Below are 13352 nucleotides of genomic sequence, written 5' to 3' on the forward strand. Positions count from 1 at the left end.
TTATTGCTACTGTATCACTGCAACATCCAATACATTTCTTGTTTTAACGTGCTGTTTCCTCCAGGTATAAAAGTGTAATACACTTTAATTTGTTGCTCAAAGGCATCACATGCAAAATTCAAAGTGTGTATATATTGCTTTTGAACGTGGCTATTGTATTGATTTTATTCCAAACACATTTACATAGAAATGTGACAGTTGCACCGCTCCATGTTGATTAGAAGTACAAATGTGTTCACTTACAAAGCTTAAAAGGTCTGTATCTAAAAGAGCACCGAGCTCCACATTAAAAAGAGTGCAGGTTGGTAAAGGGGTCTCCGAAAGCAGCACATCAGATTATGGCGCTGACGTTGACGTGTAGCAATCCGTCTAGCTGTGCAGAGCCAGCGCTCTCTGCATCAGGCGATCCGTCAGGAGGGAGTTCGGCCGCATGGCATCGCGCTCCATCAGAAGACATCTGCAGGAATTCAGCACAACACAGAACAGGATAACATTTAAACACAGATTTACAGAGACAAGCCGAGAGGCCAAACTGATCAATAATAAAAGCCTAACATGATGTACAGACAAGGGGATGTGGGTCGCATAATGGGAGCATGCAACTTGTGTTCTGGCAACTGGAGTAGACAGCTATGGCCCCAACAGAATCTATACATACAGTATATGATGAAATCCAGCGCTTCAAATAGTGCAAGGGGCTTTATTCCTTTTTTCCTCTTAGACTTTCACATACACACATGGATGGCGACTGAAAAAGAAGATTGAGGCATTCTGTTTGGTTGGGAATCCCTGTAGTACATTACCTTCCCAGTTTCTGATGGTGCTTATTCTCAGATTTCATGGTCGCATGAATAAGCAGTTGATTGAAGACATCCCTCTGAGAACAACAGTGGACAAAACCATTAGTAAACATAACCCTTCTCCAACACTGTATATAGTCTTTCTACCCTTTTTGTTGTACTGTATTGTATGTACACTGGTGCACCTTGGGGAACAGTTCTCTGAACACATCGAACATAAAATGCATAAAGTCTATCAGCATCCATCACAGATTCATTATTCATGTGCTCCACATTCTCACACTATGGAGCATGTTCATGGACCGAAAGGCTTTGGCTCTTATGCAGAGTGTTCTTCACCTCTGGCCTATTTCACAACAACAGGGGTTTTTGTTTTTCAAGAAATCTCAATGCAGTGTGATCAATGTTATCTGAAGAGAAAGAAAGTGAAGCCTCGAGGCGCCATGCGTTTCAACTGTGCATCAGAGACCCACTGATTGGATTGGACTCGATTTTGTTTTCTTGCTTGGGGTTCACCACAGAGAGATGTTCCCCGGGGAGCTTACCTGTGCATCACTGCCACCTATATCTACCACGCGGTAGCGTAAAGGGTAGAGTAATTCCACGCTTCGATCGTAGTGGCCCTGGTCGTACTCTATCATGGCCTGACACATTGACACACCGAAAGTCCCCGCCCGCTGATGCTGTTGATTGTCCCCTGGCTCTCTGTGGGGCAAAGGAGACAAGGCATTTATTGGTAAAGTGTAACTTGAGAGATTGTAAACAAACAAGAAACTGCTCAAAAACTTTCACGGACTGCTTTTCAAACAATTGGGAACTCAGGAGAGAACAGTTCGAATTTGGAGGTAACTTCATACAACTAGGCTCCTGACATTATATGAGGAAGCACTTCAGGTTTAATGAAATGAAAGCTGTAAATGTTGCATGTAATCTCCTACTTAAAAAAAACATTAACAAAATCTATGGGGAAAACCAGGCAGGTTTATTTATTTAATTTGAGGTGGTATTAAAGCATGACTCCTCTTAAGACATCCCTTCACTGTGAGGCTGGATAAGCTAATGCTGAGAGTCACTGTTTCTGTAAGAGGAAGTATGTGAAATTACAAAAGGGCAAAAATATGTATTATGTTAACCTGTGCCTACATTCCTTCCAAACCAAGGTAATAAGGCACGGTAAACATGCAAGTGATGGAATTAAATAAATGCAAAGCTCAAACATCCTCATGTCTTGCCTGATCATTCAAAGTAGAGCTGTGTTGAAGAGAACGTTTCTGTCTTGGGAAATGTACAGTGGCGGCCAATAGGGCTAGCCAATCAATTTCAGCAAACATCCTAGTATGATTTAATGCAAAAAAAAAGAAAAGTGTATCAAAAATGTTTTTTATCATTTATATAATTTATTCCAACACTGTTATAATAAGGACATTTTATTCATACAATTCAGTGTGTGTATAATTCACTATAATATGATATATAAATACGCGCCATCCTGAACCCTCCAAGTGCCAACTGCGTCGCCCAGACGTCAGAATCCCGACCAAAACAAACCCCTCACGTCACTTCCTCCCGGTCACATTATACACAGCCGACAAAATAAAAGCAATAACAATAACAATCCCCTGTGTTCCTGTTAAGGCAGCCCATTCCATTGCCAGTATAGCATTTAGTGTAAAAGAAAATAAACAAACGTGTTTCCTCTTTTATCAATGCCATAACAGGGTTTAACAGGTGACCCTGTTAACTGGTGACTTTCAGTCAATTTCGTAGTTACGACAGCTGTTGAGAATAGGTAGACAACATGTAGCTGTCCTCGTGAAAGCCGCATTGTTTAATTTGTATATGAGAAGGTTTGACACTGTATTGAAAAATTAAACAGTATTCACGAGGACGGCTACGTCTTATCTAGAAAGTCGCCAGTTAACACGGTCGCCTGTTAAATCGTAACACCGGCATATGCGAGCTTTACAACGTTAGCGTAGCATCAGCTGACAGTGGGTCAGTCAGTCCTCGTCGGCTTGAATGTCGATAAAATCAGCGTTCTTTACTTGTAATCCCTTAAAACCCGACAGCATACAGTCCAAAATGGCCGCATGTGCTACTTCCCTTTCATGCTGGTCTGTTTCTGCTGAGTTGAAGCGCTGATCTGGGACCAGGAGTTTCACCGCCAGAGTAATTCTCTCAAACGGGTCTTGGAGGAGAGATTTGATCTCGTTAGGGTTTAGTCTTCTTGCAAGACTAGCGCTCGTGCTGGGATGATCCATTGTCATGACGTTAAAATGTCGCTGCGAGAGAAGAGAAGCCGGCGAGAACACAAGAACACGCGAGATTTGAACGAGACAAACACGGGAATGCACACCGTGGTGCAAGATGATTGCCCTCCCGGAAATCTGTTTTAGGGCGCTGATTGAATCAATTGTATGTCATTCATTTATTTCTTTCTTTAATCAGTGATTGGCTAAACTGCGTATTAGACCCGTCTTCCTTGGGCAGAATCGATCGAGCTCCACGACGTGCACTAGCAGCAGAGACGTGCACTAGCAGCAGAGACGTGCACGGGGCAGCTGAGCGGTGCATGAGCAGAGAGGACAAGCAAGAAAAGCATATATCTGGCGCAGATATCTATTTTACAAATATTACTGGGGATATTCCATAGCTCAAAAACACAAATATTGACAATTTATTAATAATATTATAAATATGCATTTTTGGTGGCTCAAGGTGGGTGTTGCCCTCTATTGGCTGGCCACCACTGGAAAAGTACTTTAAAGAGCTGCTTTCCCCGAAGGTGCATCACTCCCCAACTATTGTGACTTGCATGATATTACATAACCCTGAAAATGAGGTTAATTCAAAGAACTGGTTATAAGTGGCCGCTTTTTCTGTGGGCGGCACGCCGGACAAAATGGAGAGCACAGGATGTCCGTGTTCGGGATGCCAGAACACATTGTAACCACAATTCCACAGAGGCAGCAGCTGGTGCATCTGCTACAGAGGGAAGACTCCGGTCTCTGAGACGGACTGCAGCTCTGAATTCCCTTCCTGACCGCATGCGCTCTCCACCTCGCCATCCTTCGCTCAGCCTTGTTTTCCGTCTCCGTTTTACGTAAGGTCTGTGTGGCTCTTATGTAAGGCACGTGTTGAGGTGTGCAGTGAACAGAAGAAATGGTGTGGAACTTACTTAGCCAATTCCTGGAGGCCCTCCAGCAGACGCTGAGAAGTCTCGCTCTCTTTGGCTCCCAGCGACACCATGAGGAAGTGGAGGTCGTTAAACAAGGTCACGTGATCGTCGGTGTGAGGCCGTGTTACCTGGAGCACCTCTCGCCAGCGGTCCCCCACGCACACACCTGACACGCGCCAACACAAACAGACACACACAGATATTGCTTAAAGGCTGCATAAAGGCCACATAATTATGAGACACATTTTGAAATGTCTGCAGGCCATTTGGGCTTCGTTTTAGTTGGAATGGACTGAGACTATTTTGTGCTAATTGCAGCCGTTTCCAACACAGCCGCCTTTAGTTTCAGATTAATGAGGTATGATAACTGAGATTATCTCACCTCATTAGCAGTTTCGCTGAAGACAGTACCGTCTTAAATTAGCCCAAATTAGACTTCCAGTCGTCCTTCAGCCAGTAAGCAACACATTAGCAAATGTTGCAACACCTTCATTAGGTCAATCAGTATAAGAAGTGACGTGCATCGCTTCCATAATTTTACCGACACTTTGTCCAAGATATCATATTTTCTTTAAGATTTAAACTACCTTTCCAATTTCCTGAATGCAGACAGCGTTTACATTGAGAATCACCACATCAGCCCGTATCTTACCCTCCATTTCCAGTCTGCAGAGCATTGAACTGGCATCCACAGCGTCCAGCATAGATCCTGTCGTTTTGCAACGTCTTAACACCTAATGCAGGACAAACGCGTACTTATTCACCCTGAACACGGATGGAACATGTAACTGCATCCACACAAGGACATTCTCTAGAGTTTTTTTTTTTTTTTTTTAAAAGAGACACTTCTACGTCTCGTGGTATTCCCCTTATGTGAGAGGTTAAAACATTCATGAAATTCATCTAACTTTATGTCAGCATTTCTGTTGCTTTCATACTCATGACAATGTGAAGTAACATTATGAAATGTTCTCGTCTTTATTTTTTTACTCCCTCTAAAAATAGGAATCAGCTATGGCACTTGAAATGTGTCATCACGTGGATTTCACTTCCATTTGCCCACACTTGCCTCCTTTACTCACAACACATTGCTTTTAGTCAGAATCCCTAGTGCGTTGGTACATGCATGGCTCTTGAAAGGACTCTGTGTGGATGCACTCAGACCGATACATCGTTAAAGCTTTGATGCAAACTCTCAACACAAACCAACCTGAGAATCGAATATTTGCAGAGCGGCTTCGTATTCCCCCTGTGGAGGAGGAAGAGGTGAGGAAGGTGAATGTGAATAACTCCCGACTTGAGCGATAAGTGGGGTTGATAGATTGTGTGGCACAGATGCAAACACAAATTAATCTTGTAGTATAATCAACTTCAGACTTCAAATTACCCAGGGGAAAGGATATCATAAATACGAGCTCCACGAACGCTCTTACTGCCAGCTATTCGCTCGGATGAGAAAACAATAATATTACAATATTTACCTTCTCGATGAAGTATAGAGCCCAATGCCAATAGTTATGACCGGCCAGCACGTCAGACACCTGACAATAAACAATACAATTTTGAAATATTCATCCGTGGGCTATTTCAGTTTGTAATTGAATTTCGTAGTACAAGCTGTATGTACATAACTGTACATGGCTGCTAAAATGATTTCACACACACACAAAAGGGAACAGCACAAGTTGTACCTGCCAGTCTTTCTCTCTGCTCTCCATGAATTTCAAGCCTTTGTCCACCTCTCCTTTCATCTCATAAACATGGGCGACCGAGTGAACAGACCAAGCATCATCCGGAGTCAGAGCGAGGGCCTGCACCAAAGAGAGAGGAGACGCAACGCAGATGCAGGAAAACAATTAAATGTTGCATTTAAAAAAAATTCTTATTATTCGTATTCGACAGCAAATTACTTTCTGAGCTGAAGTGACACAACCAGCCTGGACCACACACACGTGTTTACAATACACTATAATGGAAAATAAAATCTCACCTCCATGGCTACTTTCTCAGCCTGGTCATAGGCGCGGGTCTCCAGGAGACCAAAGGAATACATTCCCTTCAGATAGCTGAGGGAGGGAGGGAACGAACACACAGGGAATAAATTAGAGTGAAATGACCGAGACTTGCTTTTTAAATTTAAAAGTCAACATGATCAACGTTTAATTATGCTAAAAACTGCCTTTAAATTACTGCTATGTTGCAATGCAGGCTTTTATTGTCGCTGTGGTAACAATAGCTGTGGTAGTTGTCCCAGTATATTGAGGATTTGTCTCGGTGAAACAAGACATCGCTTGAAGATATATTTGCTGTAGGACACAAATGTTACCCTCAAATGTTTAAATATGAATTGATCTTGTTCGGTCTGACTCACCTACAGCATGTACGTTGAATATGTGTTGTTAAATGAAAGATGTGGAAGAAAAACAACATTTACTTGCTCTGAGTTTTTACCCATAAAGGACATGCGTGATTGCAGGGTGGAGAGCGAGGCGTCCCGCAGTGTGAGAGATTACCCTCTGAGGCCTCAACAGCCTTTTTTGAAACACTCGCTGGCTTCTCAGTAAAAAAACACTTTGCTTACAACCACTAGCTGACCGGCCACAGCCTGCAATAAACTGGTATATTAGTATCTAAACGATCTGTGTTTGCATGTAGACTGTGTGACTTGCATTTTTTTTCCTTTCGTCGTGTTTCTCAACTGCGATAAAAAAAATAAAATAATAATACGCGATGTTCGACATACAAGATGCACAACTAAGGTCCCTGTCCCTAATCACTGCAGTACATGATGCAGAGCACCTGGTCCGGGAAGGGGGTCGGCATAAAAGCCCTGCGTGAGTGTTGCTCAGTGCGTGGGTTTGGTGGAGTGATCCCAGACCGGTGCTGCCGGTTATCATTGGGTTTGGTTTCACTGACAACACCTACACACGCACATTACTGATGTTACCGACTGCCACACATACCGTTAGCTATTTCTTTATGTAAGCTGAATAAAACATCTTAAGGTATTCTCAAACTGTTGTCTTTGCCGTATTTGTCATGGCCTAAGAGCAGGGTTATGGCGTTATGATTTTTTGCCTTAATTACTCTGGAAACTAGTATTTATTAAATCTGGAATGACTGATTTTTTTCATGTCCACTTGGGGGCAGCAGAAACAAATTGTGCACACAACATAAAAATGTTGTTAAAGTAATTATATTGAGTTTCATTTAAAATACAATAAGATATGACATAGGTCATGAAAAATGTAATAAGAAATTCACATTTCATAAAAATATCAAAGTGTCAAATGTCGTAAATTTCATGCAAAAGTCTTAGTAGAGTATGACATTTAGTCACAGTATAGTTTGCCATAAAATGTTTAAAAAAAAAAAAAGTAATGGTATATAGTATGCCATACAAATGTAATATCCTCTATTGACGTTGATATTGAAAACATAAATTTAAAAATATATCTTATTTATTTCTCCCCTACAGTTTTTTTTTTTGTGCTAGCAGTGATTTTTCATAATGCATACACACATACACTAAAAAGTTTGGAGTCACCCAGAAACATTTTCAGTTTCTCACATGGAATAGCCTTCATTTCTAAAAACAAGAACAGACTCACAAGTTTCACATGAAAGTTCTTTTTCCTGGCCATTTTGAGAGTTTAATTGAATCCACAAATGTGATGCTCCAGAAACTCAACTAGCTCAAAGGAAGGCCAGTTTTAAAGCTTCTCTAACTGTTGTATAACTGTTTTCAGCTGTGCTAACATAATTGCACAAGGGTTTTCAAAATCATCCACTAGTCGTCTATGCGATGAGCAAACACAATGTACCATTAGAACTCTGGAGTGATAGTTGCTGGAAATGGGCCTCTATACACCTACGTAGATATTTCATTAAAAACCAGACGTTTCCACCTAGAATAGTCATTTACCACATTAACAATGTATAGAGTATTACTAATTAATTTAATGTTATCTTATAAAGGAAAAATAAGGAAATTTCTAAGTGACCCCAAACTTTCGAACGGTAGTGTACATCCCTTAAGTTTGAAGTGTTTTAAAGCCCACTTTCCCTCCCATTACATATAGAACTCAGCCAATACATTGAGTTTTTGCATGATTATGAAGTCATATAAAGTGCTGTGATGTGATGTTTGCCGTCTTCTCTACCTGAACAAAGGCATGTGTGGTTTCCAGTGGGGCAGCACCCTGGCCACAGAATCCCGAAGGTGGGTTTGGGCTCCAATGTAGAAGTAACCATCATGAGCAAACTTGAGAGCCAGCAGGTCAGTGGGGTGATCCACCAGAATGTATTCCCATACATTGCAGGCCTTCGTAAAATGTCTGCAAGAAAACGAGTCACTGCTAAAGACATTGATGAAGGACAACTGAAGAGGTGTACCATGAAAATCACTCAGATGTCAATATACTTTGTGCTGAACGGAGGGAATTAGAGGCGCTTGCAAAACATAAATATCCTCGAAGACAATATTGAGACAGAAAAAAAGTAATTCTCAATATTACAGTTTATAATACTATACCATGGGGAAATAAGACACTGCAGATGGAATCTGAATATTACTTGCTGCACTGTGTGACTGAAATTTACATAAGATGCTTTGGCACACAATACAAACAGAGGAATGCTGTGTATCTGAAGCATGTGGCGGCATCACATGGGGACAGAAACAGAGGAACTTGGAGACATTCTTCTAGTCTAAAAATAATTAATTATTTCACAGGAAATGTCCTCTGGCGTGATGATAAACAAAACAGGTCTTTTCTCAATTTGAACCCAATGTTGACTGACTGCACTATAGACCTCACTTCAATGTTTTTTTGATAAATCAGTGAAACTGTTTTTTGGGGAAATTGGGCCAAAGATCCCATCTTCAAACACAAATAATTTGGATGTTTTTACAATTTTTCTATAGATAAAGAGAGCTTAAACGGAGCAAAAAAAAGCAATAAAAACAAACATATGGGCGAGTCTTGAACATTCAGATATGACGCTGTTGTTGCATGACGCTTGCACATCGGTTCTATTTTTAAGATAACAATTTTAAGAAGATTTTGTGAAATTGATGATTAGTGAAGATAGAGTTTTAATTCATTGATATACCGTTCACCAATCACAGTACGATACTTCTCCAAACCTTTTGATTTTTAAAGATAGGTAATATACAGTGTGTGAGCATTATTACGGAAAAATACTTGTATGCATGTTGGGGTCCGTATTACAACTTCAAAGAGCACTCGCGGTCTTGAGACCCTCTTTAGTGCCACTCGCCCCGGCGTGACCCTCGGTTCAGAGAGCACTTCCTGTGGAAACCCGGCTCTGGATCTTACCCGAGTGAGATGTGCTCCATGGCCTCGACGTGCAGCCTCTCTCGGGGAGAGAGCACCTGGCTGCTGGCCAGCTCCACCGTGCGCCTCACGGCGCCGGCCAGGCTCTCGTTCAGACGGGGGGAGCTCGCCGTAGACACCAGCTCCAGACCCGTACTGATCACATGGCCCATGACTACAGGGAAACAGATACCATTGGTCCTTCCTTCAGGACTTTCTTGCTTTTGTCACATGAGGTCCGTCATTTTAACAATCCTACAACGACGACAGCAAAGTGTGTGTGTGCTTACAAAGTTACTAATAATTCCAAATATTGTTTGACAAATGCTTTGTTTTCAATTCAAAGAGAACTGTTATATTGACTATGATTCGTGGTAATACTGTTATTCAACTTAAACCTTATGACTAAGTACTTATGACTTAGTTTTCATTATGTAACTGTGAAATAGCCAACATTTCAAAAGGTCTGACCCCGTGTTTTCAGTTATGCATGAACAACAATTTAAAACACTTGAGAGCTTAACCTTATCACCTCATGGTGATAAACAGCAGCGTCCGCAACGTCACCATTGCTCTGTTTGACAGGCAAGTACCGATCAACCTCTAATTCAAGGTCAACGGGTTAATGCTTTTGATAAATAAATGACAGCACAGGAAGTCACTGCGAAATATTCACGGCGTTGTCATATCAGAGAGGCGTAGCAGACATTTTTACTTGGCAGGAAAGGCAAAGTTCTTGACTAATGACATGGATTATCCTGGTCCATTAACTGAGTCACCTGCAAAACCCCCAGGTCATGGAACTGGTTCACCTGGATGTTGATTGCGGGTTGTTCACATTGTTATTAGTTACACTAATGTTTCATGTGCACTTGGGTTTTATAACACATCCAAAGATCTATTTGGAAAGTGTTTGTTTAGCTGAACGGATCTTTGCCGTTCATAGGTCGTAGTCCTTTCTATTTATTACTCAGTAAGTTGTGCCCAATGTTTGAAGACTCCAAAATATGAGAGAGATGATGACCTTTATTGTTGCTCCTCGAACTAGGACTTTGAGGATCTGGCCTTGTCAATGTTTATTTAAAACGGTATCTCGGGTCAGTCATTTCTAATTAGGGTATTTCAGCAGTAGATATATTTAGCACTGTTAAATTGTTTTATTATTTTGAACTTTAACACTGGTGCACGGTTGTCTCCCTTAATAATGTTGTATTTCTTTTTTATTTCTGCTGCTCCCTGGGATCCTGTGTCTCATCACTATCTTATGCAAAAGCTTAAATGAAATGAATACATAACATTCAAGGACATATACTTTTACCAAAGTTAGGGTCAGCTGCCTGGATAGCAGAAATGCATCCTTCAAATCCTCCCACGGTCTCATCATTCCGCCATTTCACATACTAGGAGCCAAAGAAAAATGACACGTTGTAGATTGTAAATGTAGCTTTCACTAACACAGCAGACAATATTTGTGTGTGTGTGTGTGTGTGTGTGTGTGTGTGTGTGTGTGTGTGTGTGTGTGTGTGTGTGTGTGTGTTACCTGCGTTAGGATGGCGTCATATAGTTTACAAGCCTCATTACTGCTGGTGGACAACGGAAGACCTTCTGCACTCCATGCCTGTAAGAAGGGGAAAAGCATAATAATACTGTTGTAAATACTTATATATCCATGTTGCGCGCACACACAAGCGCACGCACACAGTGAGCTACAGTAGTAAATACTTATATATCCATGTTGCGTGCACACGCACGCACACAGTGAGCTACAGTAGCGTTGTTATCGCACTTTTTCCTCGCTCTTTAAAGTCCGCCTGAGAAATGTGTGCACACGTCGCCAGCCTTTGGTGGGTTCTGCAGACTCAATAACAGGCTGGAACCGCACTGCATTTAATCTTAACCAATTTAACGGAGTTTGCATCCACTTACCACACAAAGGACGTTCGCTTGAGTTTACATTAAACTTACATAACCAGCGAATGTCGCCGCTAACTTTTGATAATGACGTAATGCCTCCCAAAGCCCGGACACAAACCTTGCAGTCCCTGAAACTCGATGCCATCATTTTGTAGCTGTGATAGTCTGCGCAGACTTCCGAACACTATTTATGGGCGCTTCCTCATGTCACTATAAAGCAATATGACCGGAAGACAATTTATAGGCTGGTTTTCAAAATAATGGCATGGACGTTTGTGGCTGCAGGAGTTAATACTTTTCAAACTGTTTTAAGAAATCTTATTTATATACACACACACTTACGTGTGTGTGTGTGTGTGTGTGTGTGTGTGTGTGTGTGTGTGTGTGTGTGTGTGTGTGTGTATATGTATATATGTATACACACACAAACATACATACATACATGTGTATATATGTACGTATATGTATATACATACACACATGTATATCTACCAGTGGCGGGTCGTGGGTTTTAGACCAAGGCCTTCAATGACGTGTGTCCACGTCAGGTGCGGACTGGGGAAGAAGAAAAAAAAGTGTCCCGGGAGTTCCTGTCTAAACCCTTGCGTGTATTGAACACGGCGCGATGCCCACTACACGGCGTCATGTGTGGACAGCAGAGCTCACTCTGACTGCGGTCAAGTGAGCCCACATCCGCCGAGTGAGCCGCAGTTGCAATTCTAAATGCACCTCTATTCAAGGTGTTACGGTACGGGGGCCAGCTCAATGTCACAATATTCAAACAGCTATGAAAACAGTTCCATAGACTTCTACATAGATATTCCACTGCAGTCTTGTTCAGGGGGACCTCTGCTATGCCCGTGTGCATGGCCTCAAAATATTACTGTGCAGTTTAGGAGAAAATTGCATTCAAAGTCAGCTTAAATTTCATAATGATATTCATAATTTCACAATATTCAAACAGCTATAAAATCAGTTCCATAGACTTGTACATACATATTCCACTGCAGTCTTGTTCAGGGGGACCTCTGCTATGTCCGTGTGCATGGCCTCAAAATATTACTGTACAGTTTTTGGGAAAATTGAATTCAAAGTCAGCTTGGATTTCATAATGATATTCACAGTTTCACAATATCACAATATTCAAACAGCTATAAAATCAGATCCATAGACTTGTACATAAATATTCCACTGCAGGCTTGTTCAGGGGGACCTAAGCTATGCCCATGTGCATGGCCTCAACATATTACTGTACAGTTTTTGAGAAAATTGAATTCAAAGTCATCTTAAATGTCATAATGATATTCATAATTCCCCAATATTCAAACAGCTATAAAACAGTTCCATAGACTTGTACATAAATATTCCACTGCAGTCTTGTTCAGGGGGACCTCTGCTATGCCCATGTGCATGGCCTCAAAATATTACTGTACAGTTTGAGAAAATTGAATTCAAAGTCAGCTTGAATTTCATAATGATATTCACAGTTTCACAATATCACAATATTCAAACAGCTATCGAAACAGATCCATAGACTTGTATATACATATTCCACTGCAGGCTTGTTCAGGGGGACCTCTGCTATGCCCATATGCATGGCCTCTAAATATTACTGTACAGTTTTTAAGAAAAGTGAATTCAAAGTCTGCCTAAATTTCATAATGATATTCATAATTTCACAATATTCAAACAGCTATAAAAACAGTTCCATAGACTTGTATATCAAAAATCCACTGCAGTCTTGTTCAGGATGACCTCTGCTATGTCCATGTACATGGCCTCCAAATATTACTGTACAGTTTTGGAGAAAATTGAATTCAAAGCATGCTTAAATTTTATAATGATATTCATAATTCCCCAATATTCAAACAGCTATAGAAACTGATCCTTAGATTGTATATTGAAATTCCACTGCAGTTCTGTTCTTTGGCTGGGCCCAAGCACAGACACAGGGACGTCAAGGTAGGGTGACGAAATGGACTTTATTTACTAAACACAGGTGATTTGGGTATAGCAGGAGTTGAATGTATGTTGAGCGGTGAAGTGACGGGGCGGCTGGGCACAGGGAACAGGAGTTAGTAACAGTCAAAAACAATGTAAAGCATAAGAGTAGTCTAAATC

General features: G+C 41.2%; 1 protein-coding gene across 1 annotated transcript; it reads right to left on the reverse strand.

Annotated features, from left to right (window-relative positions):
• Positions 1-317: 317 nt before the first annotated feature.
• Positions 318-11389, reverse strand: ttc38 (tetratricopeptide repeat domain 38). Its single transcript, XM_079223056.1, has 14 exons — positions 11350-11389; positions 10858-10935; positions 10636-10717; positions 9321-9492; positions 8142-8315; positions 5969-6044; positions 5670-5789; positions 5460-5519; positions 5189-5227; positions 4631-4712; positions 3979-4144; positions 1346-1505; positions 804-877; positions 318-457 (listed from the first exon to the last, which is right to left on the reverse strand). Exons 1-14 carry the CDS (start codon positions 11377-11379, stop codon positions 370-372), a joined length of 1401 nt encoding a protein of 466 aa, XP_079079182.1. The 5' UTR covers positions 11380-11389; the 3' UTR covers positions 318-369.
• Between the last annotated feature and the right edge of the window lie 1963 nt (positions 11390-13352).

Source organism: Taurulus bubalis, assembly GCF_910589615.1.
Source record: "Taurulus bubalis genome assembly, chromosome: 9".
Lineage (NCBI taxonomy): Eukaryota > Metazoa > Chordata > Actinopteri > Perciformes > Cottidae > Taurulus > Taurulus bubalis.